The 18,883-nt window shown below is 50.9% G+C and overlaps 1 protein-coding gene across 2 annotated transcripts in view; it reads right to left on the bottom strand.

Moving 5' to 3' along the window:
• The window catches only part of LOC147115452 (phospholipase D1-like), a 162,609-nt gene that overhangs the window by 65,386 nt on the left and 78,340 nt on the right, over positions 1-18,883 (bottom strand). The window contains exons 13-16 of one of the 2 annotated variants that reach the window (XM_085989716.1): positions 18,044-18,154; positions 16,127-16,333; positions 14,959-15,181; positions 6,624-6,734 (exon numbers count right to left, since the gene is read on the bottom strand). In XM_085989716.1, coding sequence (XP_085845842.1) covers positions 6,624-6,734; positions 14,959-15,181; positions 16,127-16,333; positions 18,044-18,154 — 652 coding nt within the window. The remainder of the gene's footprint in view (positions 1-6,623; positions 6,735-14,958; positions 15,182-16,126; positions 16,334-18,043; positions 18,155-18,883) is intronic. The other variant, XM_085989715.1, reaches the window with a different exon arrangement.

Raw genomic sequence — 18,883 nt, 5'->3', positions numbered from 1 at the left:
AACTTGACCACTGAGCATTGAATTTTATGATTAGTCTTCAGTCGTTGACCTAACATTCAGATGTTAAAAGGCGTTTCCTGTATTACTCAGTGAACGATACCTCAGTACAAAAGGCTGGAATAATCACACAAGGTATATCAGCGATTGTAGTCAAGAGGTGGCCATCTATTGTTCTCCGCGAGAATCTCTCTCACCTGTGCGCACAAACGTGAACAAGGAGGAAGGAACCCATCACCCCCTGTGCTCGCTGACCTACATTGGCTCCCAGTCCGGCAACGCCTCGATTGTAAAATCCTCATCCTAGTTTTCAAATCCCTCCATGGCCTCGCCACTTCCTATCTCTGTAACCTCCTCCAGCCCTACAACCCTCCGAGATCTTGGCACTATTCCAACTCTTGTCCATCCCTGATTCTCATCGCTCCACCACTGGTGGCCGTGCCTTCAGCTGCCAAGGCCCTAAGCTCTGCAGTTCTCTGTCTAAACATGGCCACATCTCTGCCTCTCCTTCTTTAAGGCGCTCCTTAAAACCTACCTCTTTGACCAAGTATTTGGCTAGCTGTCCTATTAACTCCTTCTGTGGCTTAATGTCAATCTTTGTTTGAAAATCGCTCCTGTGACTGTCCCCTTTCCCTCTAATATCTTTCCCATCAAACACTCCCAGGGCAGGTACAGCACGGGTTAGATACAGAGTAAAGCTCCCTCTACACTGTCCCATCAAACACTCCCAGGGCAGGTGCAGCATGGGTTAGATACAGAGTAAAGCTCCCTCTACACTGTCCCATCAAACACTCCCAGGGCAGGTACAGCACGGGTTAGATACAGAGTAAAGCTCCCTCTACACTGTCCCATCAAACACTCCCAGGGCAGGTGCAGCATGGGTTAGATACAGAGTAAAGCTCCCTCTACACTGTCCCATCAAACACTCCCAGGGCAGGTATAGCACGGGTTAGATACAGAGTAAAGCTCCCTCTACACTGTCCCATCAAACACTCCCAGGGCAGGTACAGCACGGGTTAGATACAGAGTAAAGCTCCCTCTACACTGTCCCATCAAACACTCCCAGGGCAGGTACAGCACGGGTTAGATACAGAGTAAAGCTCCCTCTACACTGTCCCATCAAACACTCCCAGGGCAGGTACAGCATGGGTTAGATACAGAGTAAAGCTCCCTCTACACTGTCCCATCAAACACTCCCAGGGCAGGTACAGCACGGGTTAGATACAGAGTAAAGCTCCCTCTACACTGTCCCATCAAACACTCCCAGGGCAGGTATAGCACGGGTTAGATACAGAGTAAAGCTCCCTCTACACTGTCCCATCAAACACTCCCAGGGCAGGTGCAGCACGGGTTAGATACAGAGTAAAGCTCCCTCTACACTGTCCCATCAAACACTCCCAGGGCAGGTACAGCACGGGTTAGATACAGAGTAAAGCTCCCTCTACACTGTCCCATCAAACACTCCCAGGACAGGTACAGCACGGGTTAGATACAGAGTAAAGCTCCCTCTACACTGTTCCAGTCTTCAAGTAACTGAAGCCTGGATTTTTAGGCCCCAATCTACGATGTCAAAATGCCCTCCTTGTCTCCCAGAATCTACAGTAAAGCTCGGGTTCCCGTGCTCACACTGAAGTAACGCTCCGAACCTGCGCTGCTATTATGTGTTCGGTTGTGAATGCTGGCATTTCAGCCTGGACTGACTGTTGAGTGGAGTGAGTCGAGTTGTGACAAGGTTCCTTTGTTCTGAAACAGAGGGCCTGCTGTGTGTGCGGAGCCAAGAATCCAGTCTCCAGGGGGCTTTTCTTCCAAGAACAACTCAATTAATTGATTCCCAGTCTCACAGTGCTTTTTCTGTTTCGGGGACAGAGCGACTAAACCTTCTCCTGACACAGTCCACTATTGAAAAGCTCTTGCAACCATCCCCCTTCCACTTATTAACTTCATCTAAAAGGTTCGGCCAAGCGTTGCTGATGGGTCACCAAGTTTATCCCAACGGGCAACCAATCCACACAGCGACAACAACAACTTGCATTTATACAGCGCCTTTAACGCAGTAAAACATCCCAAGGCCCTTCACAGGAGCGATTATCAGACAAAATCCGTCACCGAGCCACAGAAGGAGATATTAGGCCAGGTAACCAAAAGCTTGGTCAAAGTAGGTTTTAAGGAGCGTCTTAAAAGGAGGAAAGTGAAGCGGAGAGGTTCAGGGAGGGAATTCCAGAGCTGGGGGCCCAGACAGCTAAAGGCACAGCATGGGGTGGGGTGGGGGCGGGGGGAGAGAAAATGTCAACGAGAGGGGAACGAAAGAATCAGGTGAAAAAACTCAGGCAGAAGATGTTTGTGAAGATTATCCAAGAGATTTGGACATGCAAAACAAAGTAAAAAAACCTCCCCTCAATTATCTGAAGTAAATTCAAACGCTGCAGTTAAAAATACAGCTCGGGGAAAGAAATACAGGTCTATAAATAGACGGCACGATAAGATTTACATAACATCGACGTCTCTTCTGAATAGTGGGCTCCATCGCTTTCCAATTCCTTTCACTGCCCTGAAAGGCCTAGTTCGCTCTGAGGCCTGTTACCACGGTCACCAGACCTCCTGGGATACCTCAACCAAGTCACAAGCCCTGAAACTTTTTGTTCCTTCTTCCGCAGATGCTGCCTGACCTCTGGAGTGTGTCCAGAATGTTCTGTTTTCACATCCCTCCCAGAGCCTGTTGAGCGCAGTGAGGGCGCCCCACTGAGAGGGGTCCAAACCCCAACCAGACCCTCACCCGATGACCACACGGCTGTGCTTTCCATCGAGGTGTGTTTTTGACTGTTTAGATTCTTTTTTTCCCAAGGAGCTATCCTTGGCCCCCCTCCTATTTCTCATCCACCTGCTGCCCCTCGGCGACATCATCTGAAAACACAGCGTCAGTTTCCACATGTACGCTGATGACACCCAGCTCTACCTTCACCACCACCTCTCTCCACCCCTCCACTGCCTCTGGTTTGTCACCTTGCCTGTCCCACACCCAGAACTGGTTGAGCAGAAATTTCCTCCAATAAAATATTGGGAAGACCGAAGCCAATGTTTTTGGTCCCCGCCACAAACTCCGTTCCCTGGCCACCGACTCCATCCCTCTCCCTGGCATCTGTCTGAGGCTGAACCAGACTGTTCGCAACCTTGGTGTCCTAAATGACCCTGCGATAAGCTTTCAAACCCATATCAACTCCATCACCTAGATCGCCTACATCCACCCCTGTAGCATCGCCCGACTCTGTCCCTTGCCTCAGCTCATCTGCTGCTGAAACCCTCATCCATGCCTTTGCTGCCTCCAGACTCAACTATTCCAACCCTCTCCTGGCCGACCTCCCACGTTCCACCCTCCGTAAACTTCAGCTCATCCTAAACTCTGCTGCCCCCGTGTCCGAACTCGCACCAAGTCCCGTTCACCCATCACCCCCTGTGCTCGCTGACCTACATTGGCTCCCGGTTAAGCAACGCCTCGATTTTAAAATTCTCATCCTTGTTTTCAAATCCCTCCATGACCTCGCCCCCTCCCTATCTCTGTAACCTCCTCCAGCCCCACAACCACCCCCGCCGAGATCTCTGTGCTCCTCCAATTCTGGCCTCTTGAACATCCCTTGACTTTAATCGCTCCACCATTGGCGGCCGTGCCTTCAGCTGCCTGGGCCCCAAGCTCTGAAATTCCCTCCCTAAACCTCTCCACCTCTCTCTCCTCCTTTAAAACCCTCTTTAAACCCACCCACCTCTCTGACCAAGCTTTTGGTCACCTGTCCTAATATCTTCTTATGTGGCTCGGAGTCAAATTTTGTTTGATAATCGCTCCTGTGAAGCACCATGGGATGTTTTACTCCATTAAAGGCGCTATATAAATGCAAGTTGTTGTTGTTTTTGTGCTAATTTAGTGGCCAAGGTGGTTTTGTGGACCAGCTTTTGGTCTCACATTTGCCAGCTGGGAAAGCTGGCACGTTCATGGGCATCGCCATTTGCATTTCTGCGATTCAGGGGAGGAAGATGAGGAGGAGCAGCAGCAAGGGTGGTCAGGCAAGTGAGGCTGCAACACAGCAGAACTGTGCCCTCCCACCCAGCCACCCCCAAACCCAGGCCGAGGGCCACCTACCAGGATTGGTCCGAGGAGCACTGACCCAGCTCCAGAAACATGCTGGGCGGCGCTTGGCCCTTCTAGGTGTCAGCCGTGTCTCAGTGGGCAGCACTCTCTCGCCTCTGAGTCAGAAGGTTGTGGGTTCAAGTCCCACTCCAGAGACTTGAGCCCATAATCCAGGCCGACACTCCCAGTGGCAGGACTGAGGGAATGCCGCACTGTCGGAGGTGCCGTCTTTCAGATGAGACGTTAAACCGAGGCCCCGTCTGTCCTCTCGGGTGGATGTAAAAGATCTCACGGCCACTATTTTGAAGAAGAGCAGGGGGGAGTTCTCCCCGGTGTCCTGGGGCCAATATTTATCCTTCAACCAACATCAGTAAAACAGATGATCTGGTCATTTATCTCATTGCTGTTTGTGGGCGCTTGCTGTGCGCCTTGCTTGGATGCCGCGTTTCCCTACATTACAGCAGTGACTACATTTTAAAGTACGTCATTAGCTGTACAATGCTTTGGGACGTCCTGAGATGGTGAAAGGTGCTGTCTAATTGTAAGTCCTTTATGTTAAATGTTTTGTACACACCGTGCTCATTCCAGGGAAGCTTGACTGCTGGTGGATGCGAGGGAGTGGGTCTTTCCTCTGGAGGCCAGGGTTGAATAATTTGGAGGTTGGATGATGTACAACAACTCTGGATTTTTTTTTTGTCGATTCCCTTTGGGATTCATGGATTGTTTCGACAGAGCTTCCCCTCAGGCGATTAACTGGGTGGAGCCCAGGATAGTGCAGTCTGTACCGGGTCTGTAAATGGGCCATTGGGACGATGGGTTCACTGTGCACACTCTCAGAGGGGGCGGTGTTTAGTACATGCCTGAAATATTCACTGCAAAAATGCAAGTACAGGAAGCTTTGTGTTATCCGGAGGCTAACCGTCCGGAATGCTCGAGCCACCGGCAAAAATCAGGAGCCATTTTCGTTAGTTTTTTTTTCTTCTCGTTGCTTTTTTCCTCAACAGTCAAGCTCTGCAAGGTCTGCTGAAGCTGTTGCTAAGCTACAGAGACGCTTGGACTGTTTAGAAGCTGTTGGGTTTGTTGACAGATACCTTTCAACATTAGCGCTGGTTTGTCCAGCAGTGTTGAGGGAACGGCAACAGCTCACTCCCGTCGGTGCCGGATAGCACAAAGTTTCCTGTACCCAGATAATATACAGCTGCAAAGTCTTAAAATGATTCACCAACGTAGGTCTGGAAATGTTGATGGCACCTCTTATCTCCAAGTCTGAATGTGTCTGGACTGATAGTGGCAGGTTTCCTGTAACAGACTACGGTGCATAATGTTTGCTGAATCCTCGTCGCACTGAATATCTGTGCAGAATTATTCTTCGTACATTAGGGGAAGAGAAACTGCCTGGGCGGCTGGAATGACTGGATGAAGATGGGCTTGGATTCAGCTGTGGTGGTAGCTGGATTCACCGGTCAGCACTCTCGCCTCAGGGGTGAGAAGACCGCGGGCGGGTTCAAATCCCGCTCCAGGACTTTGCCACGAGCACCTGAATTAGGGGAACACTTCAGCACAGTGCCTAACGGAGTGCTGCACTGTTGGTGGGTGATATAGTTCGGTTGAGGGATTTTTGCTCACAGCCGTGTCCGGCAGACTCCAGGACAATCCTGGGAGGTATGGCAACCCTAAACCTGGCCAATATTTATCCCTCAACCAGCGCCGCCAAAAAGCAACGCACCTGGTCGTTGATTCATTTGCTGTTTGTGAGTCCTTCTGCACAGCAAGCTCCCACAAACAGCAAGGTGACCATGACCAGATAATCTTTTTTTTTTTTTTTTAAAGAGATGTTGGTTGAGGGATAAATATTGGTCCCAGGACACTGGGGAAAACATCCCCTGCTCTTCTTGCAATAGCGCCGTGGGATCTTTTTGCATCCATCTGAGAGGTCAGACGGAGCAGGAGTAGGCCATTCGGCCCCTCGAGCCTGCTCCGCCATTTAATGAGATCATGGCTGATCATCCAAATTCAGTACCCTGTCCCTGCCTTCTCCCCATACCCCTTGCTCCCTTTAGCCTTAAGAAATATATCTAACGTCGCATCTGAAAGACGGCACCTCCGACAGTGCGGCGCTCCCTCAGCACCGCACTGGGAGTGCTAGCCTAGATTTGGTGCTCAAGTCACTGAGAGTGGGGGGGGGGGGGGGGGACGGGACTTGAACCCACAACCTTCTGACCCAGAGGCGAGAGTGCTGCCCACTGAGCCACGGCCGGTAGGACGGGCCGCGGGCTCCCGAGGTTTGTTGCGACCTGCTCCCTACAAGCGTATTCCCTGCATCTCATTCCGACAACGGGGACAGACAGAGACAGGCTCGCCCCCACACATCAAAGCTGAAGCGCCCAAGCATGCCCTTCCTGCTCGGAGTAAGAGCGGAGACTTCCCACTTTGACAAGCTCCCATTGCAAAAGCCCAATGCAAGACCAGAGGGATGAAAGAAAAAGCGTCGCTCGAGATGTTAACTCACCGTCCTCGGGTCGAGAGAGCCCAGGGCTGCCGGCCTGGTGGTGAAATTTCTTCAGGTGGGGTAATCTATCCCTGATTAAGTTCTGCTGGCTGCTGCTAGTGTTAAACCAACCTGCAGAGAGTCATAGGGCAGCAGGTCTGGGGCTGTGTGCACACAATGTACGACTATTCCCCCCCCCCACCCCCCAGACAGAACGAGAGGAAACACAGCAACCCTCTTTTTGCCTTGTGAGGAGAACACCATCAGCAGCAAGTTCCCCTCCAATTCACACACACCGTCCCGACTTCGACATATCTCGGCCGTTCCTTCACCGTCGCTGGGTCAGAATCCTGGAACTCCCTCCCTGACAGCACCGTGGGAGTACCTTCACCACACGGACTGCAGCGGTTCAAGAAGGCGGCTCACCACCACCTTCTCAAGGGCAACTAGAGATGGGCAATAAATGCTGGCCTTGCCAGCGACGCCCACATCCCAAGAATGAATTAAAAAAAAGAGAGTCTTGGTAGAAAATGTTCTCTGGAACCTGGCTTGACTCCCAGACAGATCATGGCCCAGAAATTCCAGAACGGGGCTTGCAGCGCGTGCAAGCCCCGTATTTACACTTACCCCGCGCTACTGACGATCAGCTCCAGGGACGCCTGGACTTGGAGAATGAAAAAGAAGAATCCCGGGCAGCATATGACGTCACGCCGCCCAGGAGTGCAGCCAGCGCGAAGCCAGGAGCGTGCAGTGTAAGTGAGACACGCCCCTTGAGGTCTCAGTTTCACTGGACACGCCCCCAATGTTTCTGTCAAGCTGCTAATCATTTTTACATGCAAAGCAGCAGTTTAAATAGGTTTTTTCAAGTTTTTTGAAGATTTTGGTAACTTTTATAAACTTTTTAAAATGTTTACATTATTTTGAGTAATCTGAAGTAGTTTTAAAGAGAATTAAAGCAATTTAAAGACTTTTAAAAGCCCTAAAAGAATTTTTTTAATTCCATTTATTTATTTAGCGATGTCGTCGTCATACGTGTCTTCACACTGTTCCCTTTGGGGAACTGTATGAAGTGGTGGAAGGATTTATGGCCGTGATTAACGCTCATTCCGTGACCGTAACCATCTTTGAACCAGCCATTAGGGCGGTTAGTCCTATGGCGGGAGGATTTTACGGGCTCCCACAAGCTATACAAGGACTGGGGGCCACCCACACCCACGGACGCAAATATCCCACTGGATGTCAACCCAGAATTTAGAGCCGGAGCTCCGACTCCACTTGCCGGGACTGTCTGGAGCGGGGTTCGAAACCCTACCCTGATCTGGCCCAGCGGCGGGGATCCTACCGCTATGACAAAGGCCCAATCCGATTAGCAACGTGAAATGGCAGCATAGGGCTCCAGTCACGGGGAGGGAAAAGGCGCAGGAAACGTATGGGTGTCACCTTTTGTGCGGAGTGGGCCTTTTGCGTAGCAGTAAGCATCCCCGCCGCTGGGCCAGAAGGAGTAGGGTTTTGAACCCCACTCCAGACAGTCCCGGCAAGTGGAGTCGGAGTTCCAACTTTAAATTCTGGGTGGACATCCAGCGGGATACTTGCGTCCGTGGGTGTTGGTGGCCACCCCCCCCCTCAGATGGGTTGTGGGAGCCCGTAAAACCCTCCCGCCATAGGACTAACCACCCTAATGGCTGGTTCAAAGATGGTTACGGTCACGGAATGAGCATTAATCACGGCCATAAATCCTTCCACCACTTCATACAGTTCCCCAAAGGGAACAGTGTGAGGATACGTACGATGATGACCTCTTGCGCAATGCACCTCCTTGGACCCTCAGTCGCAGATGCGAGGGGGCAAGTCGTGCAATTGTTAAATTTTTCATTTTATTGACATGTAAAATGTTGGCCCAGTAATTCCCTTCCAACTGCGCGAGTACGGTCGGGGTACTTACGCATCTGGCCGGATGAAATGCCGGTTTTCAGCATGCACAGTGCTTTTGGGGAAAACCGGCATTTCCTGTCCTCTGAACGAAGGGGTTCAGAGGCAGAACGCGTGCGACTGCACAGGCAGCGCGTGCGCAGTATAATTCGCCGCTTTCATTACTGCTTTCAGTGAGGTCAAGTCCTTACAACTTACACATGAAAAAAGCATGGGTACAGTTGCTCCAGAGGCTGCGGAGGAAGATATTTCTTATCGTGGAGCTTCTGAAAGTATGTATGTCTGTATATATTCCTTTGCGTGTTATGTATATATTCCTTTACTTATGTGTATGAATGTATTATTTAATTATGACTTTCAGAGAAAGTAACTTATTTGAAAATCATAATTAAAAACATACATTCATACACAAGGAATATAAAACATACATACATATACATAAAGGAATATATGTGGACGTACATACATAACTCATTCTCACATTCCATTCACACAGCCACAATTGCTCCTTCTACCTACCATTCTGAAAACCCTTTTTAAAAAAAAAAAAATTTTTTACTTTAAAACTTACTTAAAATTTCTTAAAATAACTTCCCTCCCTTTCCCAAACAAAAATATTGCATTTCAGAAGCTCCACGATAAAATGTTTCTTCCTCCGCAGCCAATGAACCACTTTACACTTGCTTTTTTCAAGTGTAACTTCTGAGGACTTACCCTCACGGATTTCATGAATGAAATCTACGAAGTTCACTGCGCAAGCGCTGCCTGTGCAGTCGCACGCGCTCGAGGTCTGGAAATGCCGGCGTTCCCCGCATGCGCTGTTCATGCTGAACGCCGGCATTTCCAACGGCCAGATGCGTGAGTACCCCGAGCGCACTCACGCCTTTGGCCGCGAATTTCTGGCCCCATAAGTCAAGATCTTAGTGAAGTCAAGATGTTGTAACATGTAATTTTGTTCTCTAGACTGAATAAATACAGTACTAATTCCAATGAGTTATCCACGAAATGTTTGGCTTCAAAGGTTTGAGAACCTGGCGCTTGTCGATGGCCTTTGTAGATGTCGCCCGTGGATCAGTGGGCAACACACTCGCCTCTGACTCCAAAGGTTGTGGGTTCCAGTCCCACTCCAGAGGCCCGAGCCCACAATCTAGACCAACACTCCACAGTGCAGTACTGAGGGAGCGCTGCACTGTCGGAGGTGCTGCCTTTCAGAAGAGACAGGTATGTCCTTCCTCAGATAAGGAGGCTGAAACTGTGCATAGTCGCGTTGTGAAACCCGACACTGAGAAAACATGCACGAATGACCCCCCCTGTGATTGCCGATCACCACCTCTACCCCCCCACCCCCCACACCCCCCGCCTGCCCCACAGCCACGGGCACACACTGCTCTGTGGCTAGCTCTTGGTGAGTGAGAGTGGATCGGATTCAAACCACGTTCATTCTGGACTCTCGTGCCCCTACCCCGCCTCCCCCCCACTCTGAAAACGAGCCTCTTCCTTAGAAAAGATGAGGGTTTGTTCTTGCATGTTTAACACACCAATTGATATTTTTAAGACTTGACAAAATCCCACCAGAAGAATTCTACGAAATACCTTTCGGAACTTTGACGAGATACACGGGGACAGAATAACACCTGGAACAGAGCATGTCCGAGGGCTGTACGCATCGGAGTGTGAATCGGAGACCTCCGTACAACCTCCGTACAGCGACTCCCTCTCCCTCCGGCACCCACACCTTGGTGCGACCCACAGCTCCAGGTCCCGTTCGTTCTTAAGCAGGGAACGAGGGAAAAGACTGGAATGGGAAGAGCTTGGGGCCAATTTCCCGGACGCAAAGCAGAGGGAAAAAAAGAGGGTGGAGATGAGGGGTCGCTACCCGCTTTGCATTGCCCTCGTTCTCTCGGGGCTTCACCACTCCCTGCAACCCCCGAGGCTGGGGCGAGTGCTTGTGCCCACAAAGGGGACAGGGGCAAACGTTACTGTGCCTCAGCACTTTATTTCCCTGGGTCTCCATTTGGTGAAGGCCCAAGTGATGTAACTCCCAAAATGAGTGGGCCTCAGCTGGAGCATTGTGTCCAATTCTGGGCACCACACTTTAGGAAGGATGTCAAGGTCTTGGAGAGGGTGCGGAGGAGATTTACTAGCATGGTACCAGGGATGAGGGACTTCAGTTATGTGGAGAGACTGGAGGAGCTGGGATTGTTCTCCTTAGAGCAGAGAAGGCAAAGAGGAGATTTAATAGAGGTGTTCAAAATCATGAACGGTTTGGTGGCAAAACCAGGAAGGCAGATTATTATCTGAACGGCAAAAGATTGGGAAAAAGGGGAAGTGCAATGAGACCTGGGAGTCCTTGTGCACCAGTCGCTGAAGGTAAGCATGGAGGTGCAGCAGGTGGTTAAGAAGGCAAATGGTATGTTGGCCTTCGTAGCGAGAGGATTCGAGTACAGGAGCAAGGATGTCTTGCTGCAGTTGTACAGGGCCTTGGTGAGACCACACCTTGAGTATTGTGTGCAGTTTTGGTCGCCTTATCTGAGGAAGGATGTTCTTGCCATGGAGGGAGTGCAGCGAAGATTCACCAGACTGATACCTGGGATGGCAGGAATGAGTTATGCAGAGAGATTGGGTCGATTGGGCTTGTATTTGCTAGAGTTTAGAAGAATGAGAGGGGATCTCATTGAAACTTATAAAATTCTAACAGGACTAGACAGACTACATGCAGGAAAGATGTTCCTGATGGCGGGGGAGTCCAGAACCAGGGATCACAGTCTAAAGATAAGGGGTAAGCCATTTAGGACTGAGATGAGGAGGAATTTCTTCACCCAGAGAGTGGTGAACCTGTGGAATTCTCTGCCACAGAAGGCAGTAGAGGCCAATTCATTAAATATATTCAAGAAGGAGTTAGATATATTTCTTACGGCTAAAGGGATCAAGGGATATGGGGAGAAAGCAGGGACAGGGTACTGAATTTGGATGATCAGCCATGATCTCATTGAATGGCCTACTCCTGCTCCTATCTTCTATGTTTCTATGTTTGGATAGAGTAAATAAGGAGAAACTGTTTCCACTGGCAGGAGGGTCGGTAACCAGAGGATACAGATTTAAGGTAATTGGCAAAAGAACCAAAGGGTACACGAGGAGAATGTTTTTACGCAGCGAGTTGTTGTGATCTGGAATGCGCTGCCTGAAAGGGCGGTGGAAGCAGATTCAATCGTAATTTTCAAATGGGAATCGGAGAAATACTTGAAGGGGAAAAATATGCAGGGCTATGGGGGAAGAGCAGGGGGAGTGGGATTAAGAGGATAGCTCTTTCAGAGTCAGCACAGGCTGAAGGGCCTGCTTCTGGGCTGTAAGATGAGGTTAGTCCTTACGCCCAAACCCCTCAGAAAGGAGGATCTAAGAGAGACCGGCAGTGAAGGCTATAGAAGACTATTCTGTCCTGGTGCGCCATAGAATCTTCGGGGTGAAGTCCTCATGGCGGCCGCTTTTGGATAGCATCGCGGATAAACTCGGTCGCAGTTTCCTCTTTCCAAAATACTTCTTTTGCTGACTGTCCATCGAGGCGGTCAGTTTATGAGCTGACAACCCGGATCTAACAGCCAGCAGAATTTCCTGACCTCACTGGGCACCCGATTAATAGGGAGCTCACTTGCTTTATTAAGTATTCTGTGGAACACAAAATATGTGCTTTCTTTCGCACTCATAGATCTGGCTGTTTACACTCGGTGTCAGTGTGTAAACATGGACGTGCCACTCAAGGATCACAAGAGAGGTTTGTGTCTTGATGAGGACACTTCAGGCCACTTCTTCAACGCCGCTGCACTGTTGTTCCAGAAGATTGGGGCTCGTGTCCGACGTCATTTGGTCCATTCCCTCTTGGAAAGGAACAGACTGTCCTAAGCACAAGGGGACTCGACTTAGAATGAGCCAGGTGCTGTGGAAGTGGGGGCGGGGGGCAAAAACGGACGTCTTACTTAAAGAGGGGGCAAATTTAATAATGAGGTGGCATTGCCGGATGAGAGGATTTAGCTGTGAATTAGGAAGGGATAGAAATCAGTCCCCGGGGAGATGAACCCTCAGCAGCAGATAAAAACCTTAGCTGGAGATGATCTGTCGCTGCCTGCTTAGCAGACAATAAATTGATCGTCGGTGAGCTGATCTATATCCTTTGGTTAGATTGCTGTTGTGTACATGCACTGTGCTGTTACAGGCCGGCCTTTTACTGAACTAAGACACATGGCTCAAGATTCATGTATATGGTGAAATCCAACGCTAAATAAACAATTAGGGGGGAAAATTCAGTGTCGCCCTGTTTGGGGCGCCATTATCGGCTGTGCGCAAAGTTTAGCGCCTGCCGCTAATTATTGCCTCCGACGGCAGACTTGGCTTTTATTGCCCCTGGATGTGATTGGAGCGCTAAATCAGGCGCTTCACACCTGTCTTAAGGCGCAAAGGCTTTGGAGCGAGGCGCTACCTCACAGCGCTGGCGAAGCAAGGAAGGGCAAATCAAAATGAACCTGCAAAGTGCTGCTCAGTACCCAAAACTCCTTCACACAGCGTTGAATCTCTCCAGAATTCTCTCTCTCTCTCTCTCAGAATGCGTGGTGCAAAAATGTCACCAACAAAATAAGGCAGGAAGCGGTCGCCTTTAAATAGCGCTCCCCCAGTCCCTTCCTGACTGCAAAACACTCCCCTCAACCTGTCGTTGCTAGCGGCAGGCGGTAAGACAAGGGGCGCCACTCAATATCCAGTCCGGGGCGCTACCGGGGCGTTGCATGCTCGACTGATGTCATGATCTGCCGGCGCAGGAGGTCATGGCAGTAGTGTTTAGCGCCGCCGCAAAATGTCTAGTCAATTTCGCGAGCGGCGCAAATATCACCGCGCCTGTGCGCTAGTTGCTTTGCGCCCCATTAGTATCCTCTTAAGGTGCCAATGGGAGGACCACTGAATTTTCCCCCCTTAATCTTTGAATCTATTTATTGGCGTGGTTAACTGTACTCGAGCCTAAGACAGTGCTCAGTAGGGAGGGTATTTGAGATAGAGGTTCTCGAGGTCACGAACCTGCCCCTCATGGCCATAGCAAAGCAGAAGGCCCCGGAATGCCTGTAGGCATTACCACTTCCCTAGGCCACTCGGCTCCAGAAACTGGGCCAGCGCTCCCTCCCCGAACTCAGGTCACGTAGGATCCTTACACCCGGTGGCGACATTCACCCCACTATGCTCCGTCTTGCTCATCACTGCAGGGCAGCCGGGTTATCGCCGTCCAAGTGACGGTTGCCTTCGTGTCGTTGAGGCCCCTCCGTCACCGTCCTTGATGTGAGGCAATAACAGGCTGAGTGTTTCAGGACAATCTGTATTCCTTCACCCCCACCTTCCCCGCAACCCTCCCCGCTCTCCACCCCCATCACCACGCCCCCTGACATGAATCTTGTCATTCATGTGGGAATGACTTATGAAGTAATACTGGGCGGCCTGCTGGTGGCGCTGTCCAGGGAGAGTATAAACACTCGGGCATGGGCCCAGCTTGCCGAGGACATTCTTTAACAGGAACTAGTGAAGGACACAACTAGATTTCCATGTTGAAAAACAGTTGATTAAAGCCTTGTTTAATACTTAGACCAAGTGCCTCGTAGTTTTCTTACGTCACTCCCCACCCCCGCCCCAAACCCCGGTTATCCCTCACACCAAACACCGTCCAAAAATGGAGCGCCCCACAACAATTGATTGTCACCCAACAGCTGGTGAATTGGTTAATTAGCAACAATCATTTGGCTGCATTAATCGTGACGTGCAGGCGATTTAAGCCGTGCAGTTTAACGCTCCGCATTCCGTCAGTCGTCCATGACGCTCACGTGTCTGATCAGGAGCTGCGACCTTCGCAACCTAGAAAGACAAAGGCACCGGGCCACCACCTCCAAGGTCCCCTCACAGTCACACGCACCATCCTGGCTCGGGCATATATCGGCCGTTCCTTCATCGTCGCTGGGCCAAAATCCTGGAACGCTCCCCACCTAACGGCACCGTGGGAGCACCTTCGCCGCACGGGACTGCAGCAGTTCAAGGCGGCCCACCACCACCTGACATGAATCTAATGTGGAAATGACTTATGAAATAATATTGGGCGGCCTGCTGGTGGCGCTGTCCAGGGAGAGTATAAATACTCGGGCACGGGCCCAGCTTGCTCAGGACATTCTTAACAGGAACTAGTGAAGGACACAGCTAGATCTCCATGTTGAAAAACAGTTGATTAAAGCCTTGTTTAACACTTAGACCAAGGGCCTAGTAGTTTTCTTACATCACCACCTTCTCAAGGGGCAACTAGAGTTGGGCAATAAATGCCAGGCCTTGCCAGCAGCGCCCACATCTCGAGAATGATATAAAAAGAAAGGTAAGCGGCCTCCACACGGCCTCACCCCGTCGAAGCACTTACCATGGTCTGTGCTGTCGATGCTGCTCACACTGTCGTTGTGCTCCAGGTTCTGATGCTGTAGGTGCTTGACCAGGTTGAAGACCGGGAAGGACTTCTTCGTCTTGCCTATACCCTTCATCCTGGATGACTCCACCGCCTCCTCCTCCTCACGCCTTTCTAACGTCACCTTCGCTCCGTTCCTCTGGGCTTCCCGATCGAGCGCCCCACTGGGCACCGTGACTGGCTGCAAAGACAGCGATGAATTCCGTGAGATCCCGGCTGTATTAAATGGGGGCCGGTGGGGGGTGGGCGGAGGGAGAAGTCTTTAGGCCCAATAAGGAAGGACCAATCGGAGCCGTGTACTTTGGCGCCAGCCAGATCCATTCTGCGGACCTTTTAGGTAGCAGAGAATTGGGTGAATGGTTTTTCTCAGGCTCCAATCCTTGCCCCACCCTCTCTCCTGTGGGTGTTGACTCGCACTGGGGGTGGGTTCCACGGGTGACATCTCCTCTGAAATCTCCCTCGTGTCTCCGTCCTTCACCCGTGTGAACCTACGCACTGAGTCCAGTCCTATCCTCATCCCCACATGGACACAGGCAACACACGCACACCCAAACGTACGCACTCACACACGCATGCGCGTACACAAAGGCACACATGCACACTCAACACACACGCACACTTACACACATGCACACCCATGCAGGGGCACACTCACACTCACAAATACATGTACACACACGTACAGAAACACGCACAGTCACACACTGGCACACAAACACACGTGCACTGGCACACAAACACAAGTGCATATTAATGCACACACAGTCATACACGTACTGACATGAATCAGTCATTCATGAAAGAAAGACTTATGAAATGATACTGAGCGGCCTACTCGGGCACGGGCCCAGCTTGCGCAGGACATTCTTAACAGGAACTAGTGAAGGACACAACTAGACCTCCATGTTGTAAAACAGTTGATTAAAGCTTTGTTTAACGCTTAGATCAAGTGCCTAGTAGTTTTCTTACGTCACGTACATTCCTGCGCGTGCACACACACAGACGCACATGCACATTCAACAGTCTGACACGGGCACACACACAGGCTGGAGCCTAGCACTTTCCTGGTCAGTATGGCCTGAGCTACTTGCCGGGTGCAGGAAATACAGATCAGTGCTGTCCTTACTGCTTGGTTGGTCGTAGCGACAGACGGAGAGTGTATGTTTCGCGTCACGCTGCCCACATCGGCCAGGCGGTGCTCGTGGTCGTCCCACCTCCCGTAGGCCAGGTCAATGCCGCCAATGAACGCCACCGATTGGTCAATGACCACCAGCTTCTCATGGTGTGCCCACAGGTAGACGGTGGAGGACACGTGGTCCGGGTGCCTCATCACCTGAGAGAGAAAGAGGCCACAGCACAGGAACAGGTCAGTAGACATTCAGGCATCTGGTTGACACGATCGCTCTTCTGCCTCTTGGTCAGGTGTGGGAAACCCAATCCAGACGGAGCTCACTGGGAACGCCGATCTGTGCTCCTGGAAGAGCTTGACCTGCAGAAGCAGATATCAGGAAGTTGGACAGGGGACACCTGCAGATTTCCCCTCCATTAATCTGCATTCCCGATTACCTGTTACCGGAGGGAAAATTCTGCAAGGTCTGGGTCCCTCCCCACCCCCAAATTCCCGTCATGCGCTCCTGGTTCGTGAAGCTATGGTCCAGGCAACAGGTAGGAGCAGGGATGAAAACAAAATTATGGATGGGAAGGCAAGTTCAACAACAACAACTTGCATTTACATAGCGCCTTTAACGTAGTAAAATGTCCGAAAGAGTTATCAGACAAAATTTGACACCGAGCCACATAAGGACATTAGCGCAGGTGACCAAAAGCTTGGTCAAAGAGGTAGGTTTTAAGGAGCGTCTTAAAGGAGGAAAGAGAGGTGGAGAGGTTTAGGGAGGGAATTCCAGAGTTTTGGGCCCGGGCAGCTGAAAACACGGCCGCCGATGGTGGAGCGATGGAAATCGGGGGATGCGCAAGAGGCCAGCATTGGAGGGGCGCAGAGATCTCGGAGGGTTGTGGGGCTGGAGGAGGTTACAGAGATAGGGAGGAGGCGAGGAGGAATTTGTAAACAAGGATGAGAATTTCAAAATCGAGGCGTTGCCGGACCGGGAGCCAATGTAGGTCAGCGAGCACAGGGGGTGATGGGCGAACGGGACTCGGTGCGAGTTTGGACACGAGGGCAGCAGGGTTTTGGATGAGCTGAAGTTTACGGAGGGTGGGAGGCGGGAGGACGGCCAGGAGTGCGTTGGAATAGAAACAAAGGCAGGGATGAGGGTTTCAGCAGCAGATTGGCTGAGGCAGGGACGGAGATGGGCGATGTTACGGGGGTGGTAGTAGGCAGTCCCGGAGGGGGCGGGGGACGTGCAGTCACACTCGAAGAGGAGGCAGGCTGTAGTCCTGTATCCGACCGACCATCCTTTCGAACACAGCTTCCCACGGATCGCTGAATTCCCCTTACAAACCATTTCCCGCGGCCCCTCCTCATGTTACAAAAAGGAGATAGAGGCACTGGGGAAGGTGCAAAAAAAGATTCACAAGGATGACACCAGAACTGAGAGGTTGTACCTACCAGGAAAGACTGAACAGGCTGGGGCTCTTTTCTCTAGAAAAGAGAAGGCTGAGGGGTTACCTGATAGAGGTCTTTAAAATTATGCAAGGGTAGACGTAGAGAAGATGTTTCCACTTGTGGGCAAGTCCAAAACTAGGGGCCATAAAATATAAGATAGTCACTAATGAATCCAATCGGGAATTCAGGAGAAATGTGGAACTCGCTACCACAGGGAGTAGTTGAGTCGAACAGCCTAGACGCAGTTAAGGGGAGGCTGGATAAACACATGAGGGAGAAAGGAATAGAAGGATGTGTTGATGGGGTGAGATGAAGAGGGGTGGGAGGAGGCTCGTGTGGAGCAGAAACACCAGCACGGAGCAGGTGGGCCGAATGGCCTGTTTCTGAGCTGTAATATGTAATACTCGATGTCTTCGACTTACAATACCCGTGGCACGGCCAGGCTTGCTCGTGTCTTATGGTTAGTCGACGGCAACGCACCTTAATGTTGGGATGAAGGTGCATTAGAGTCTGCTTGCTGTATTCGCTGTTGATACCGAGGGCAAGCTCCACCTCCTTGTAGAGAATCACAAAAATCTTCACCCCTTGTTGCTGCCGTGACAGGGAAGAAGGAAAACAGATTCAAAGTGGCCTCGCTTCAATCCTCGCAGAACATCACAAGGCGCACATACCGCACAGGAGGAGGCCATTCGGCCCATCGGGCCTGTGCCGGCTCTTTGAAAGAGCTCTCCAATCAGTCCCACACCCTCCCCCCTGCTCATTCCCCCATAGCCCTGTAAAAATGTTCCATTTCAAGTATTTATCCAATTCTCTTTTGAAAGATACTATTGAATCTGCTCCCACCGCCCTTTCAAGCAGCGCATTCCTGATCACAACAACTCGCTGCATAAAAAATATTGTCCTCATCTCCCCCCTCTGGTTCTTTTGCCAATTATCTTAAATCTGTGGCCTCTGGTTACCGACCCTCCTGCCACTGGAAACAGTTTCTCCTTACTCACTCGATCAAAACCCTTCAAATGCCTGAGAAAGGTCATAGGAACAGGAGGAGGCCATTCAGCCCCTCAAGCCTGTTCCGCCATTCTGTGTGAGCATGGCCGATCTGCGACCTAACTCCATTTACCCGCCTTACCTCCACATTCCTTGATGCTCTTGCCCAACAAAAATCTATCGATCTCAGTCTTGGAAGCTCCAACTGACCCACCCAGCATCCACCGCCTTTAAGGGCCGATAGTTCCAGATTTCCACCACCCTTTGTGTGGATGATGGGCATTGAAGTTTGGGGAAAGATCCCGCGGGTCTATTTGATGAAGAGCGGGGGAA

Source organism: Somniosus microcephalus, chromosome 6, assembly GCF_052327205.1.
Source record: "Somniosus microcephalus isolate GS21.2 chromosome 6, FLI_Smic_1.0, whole genome shotgun sequence".
In the NCBI taxonomy this organism is placed as follows: Eukaryota; Metazoa; Chordata; class Chondrichthyes; order Squaliformes; family Somniosidae; genus Somniosus; species Somniosus microcephalus.
Note: the sequence above shows the minus strand (reverse complement) of the source record. Positions and strands in the feature narration are given on the sequence as shown.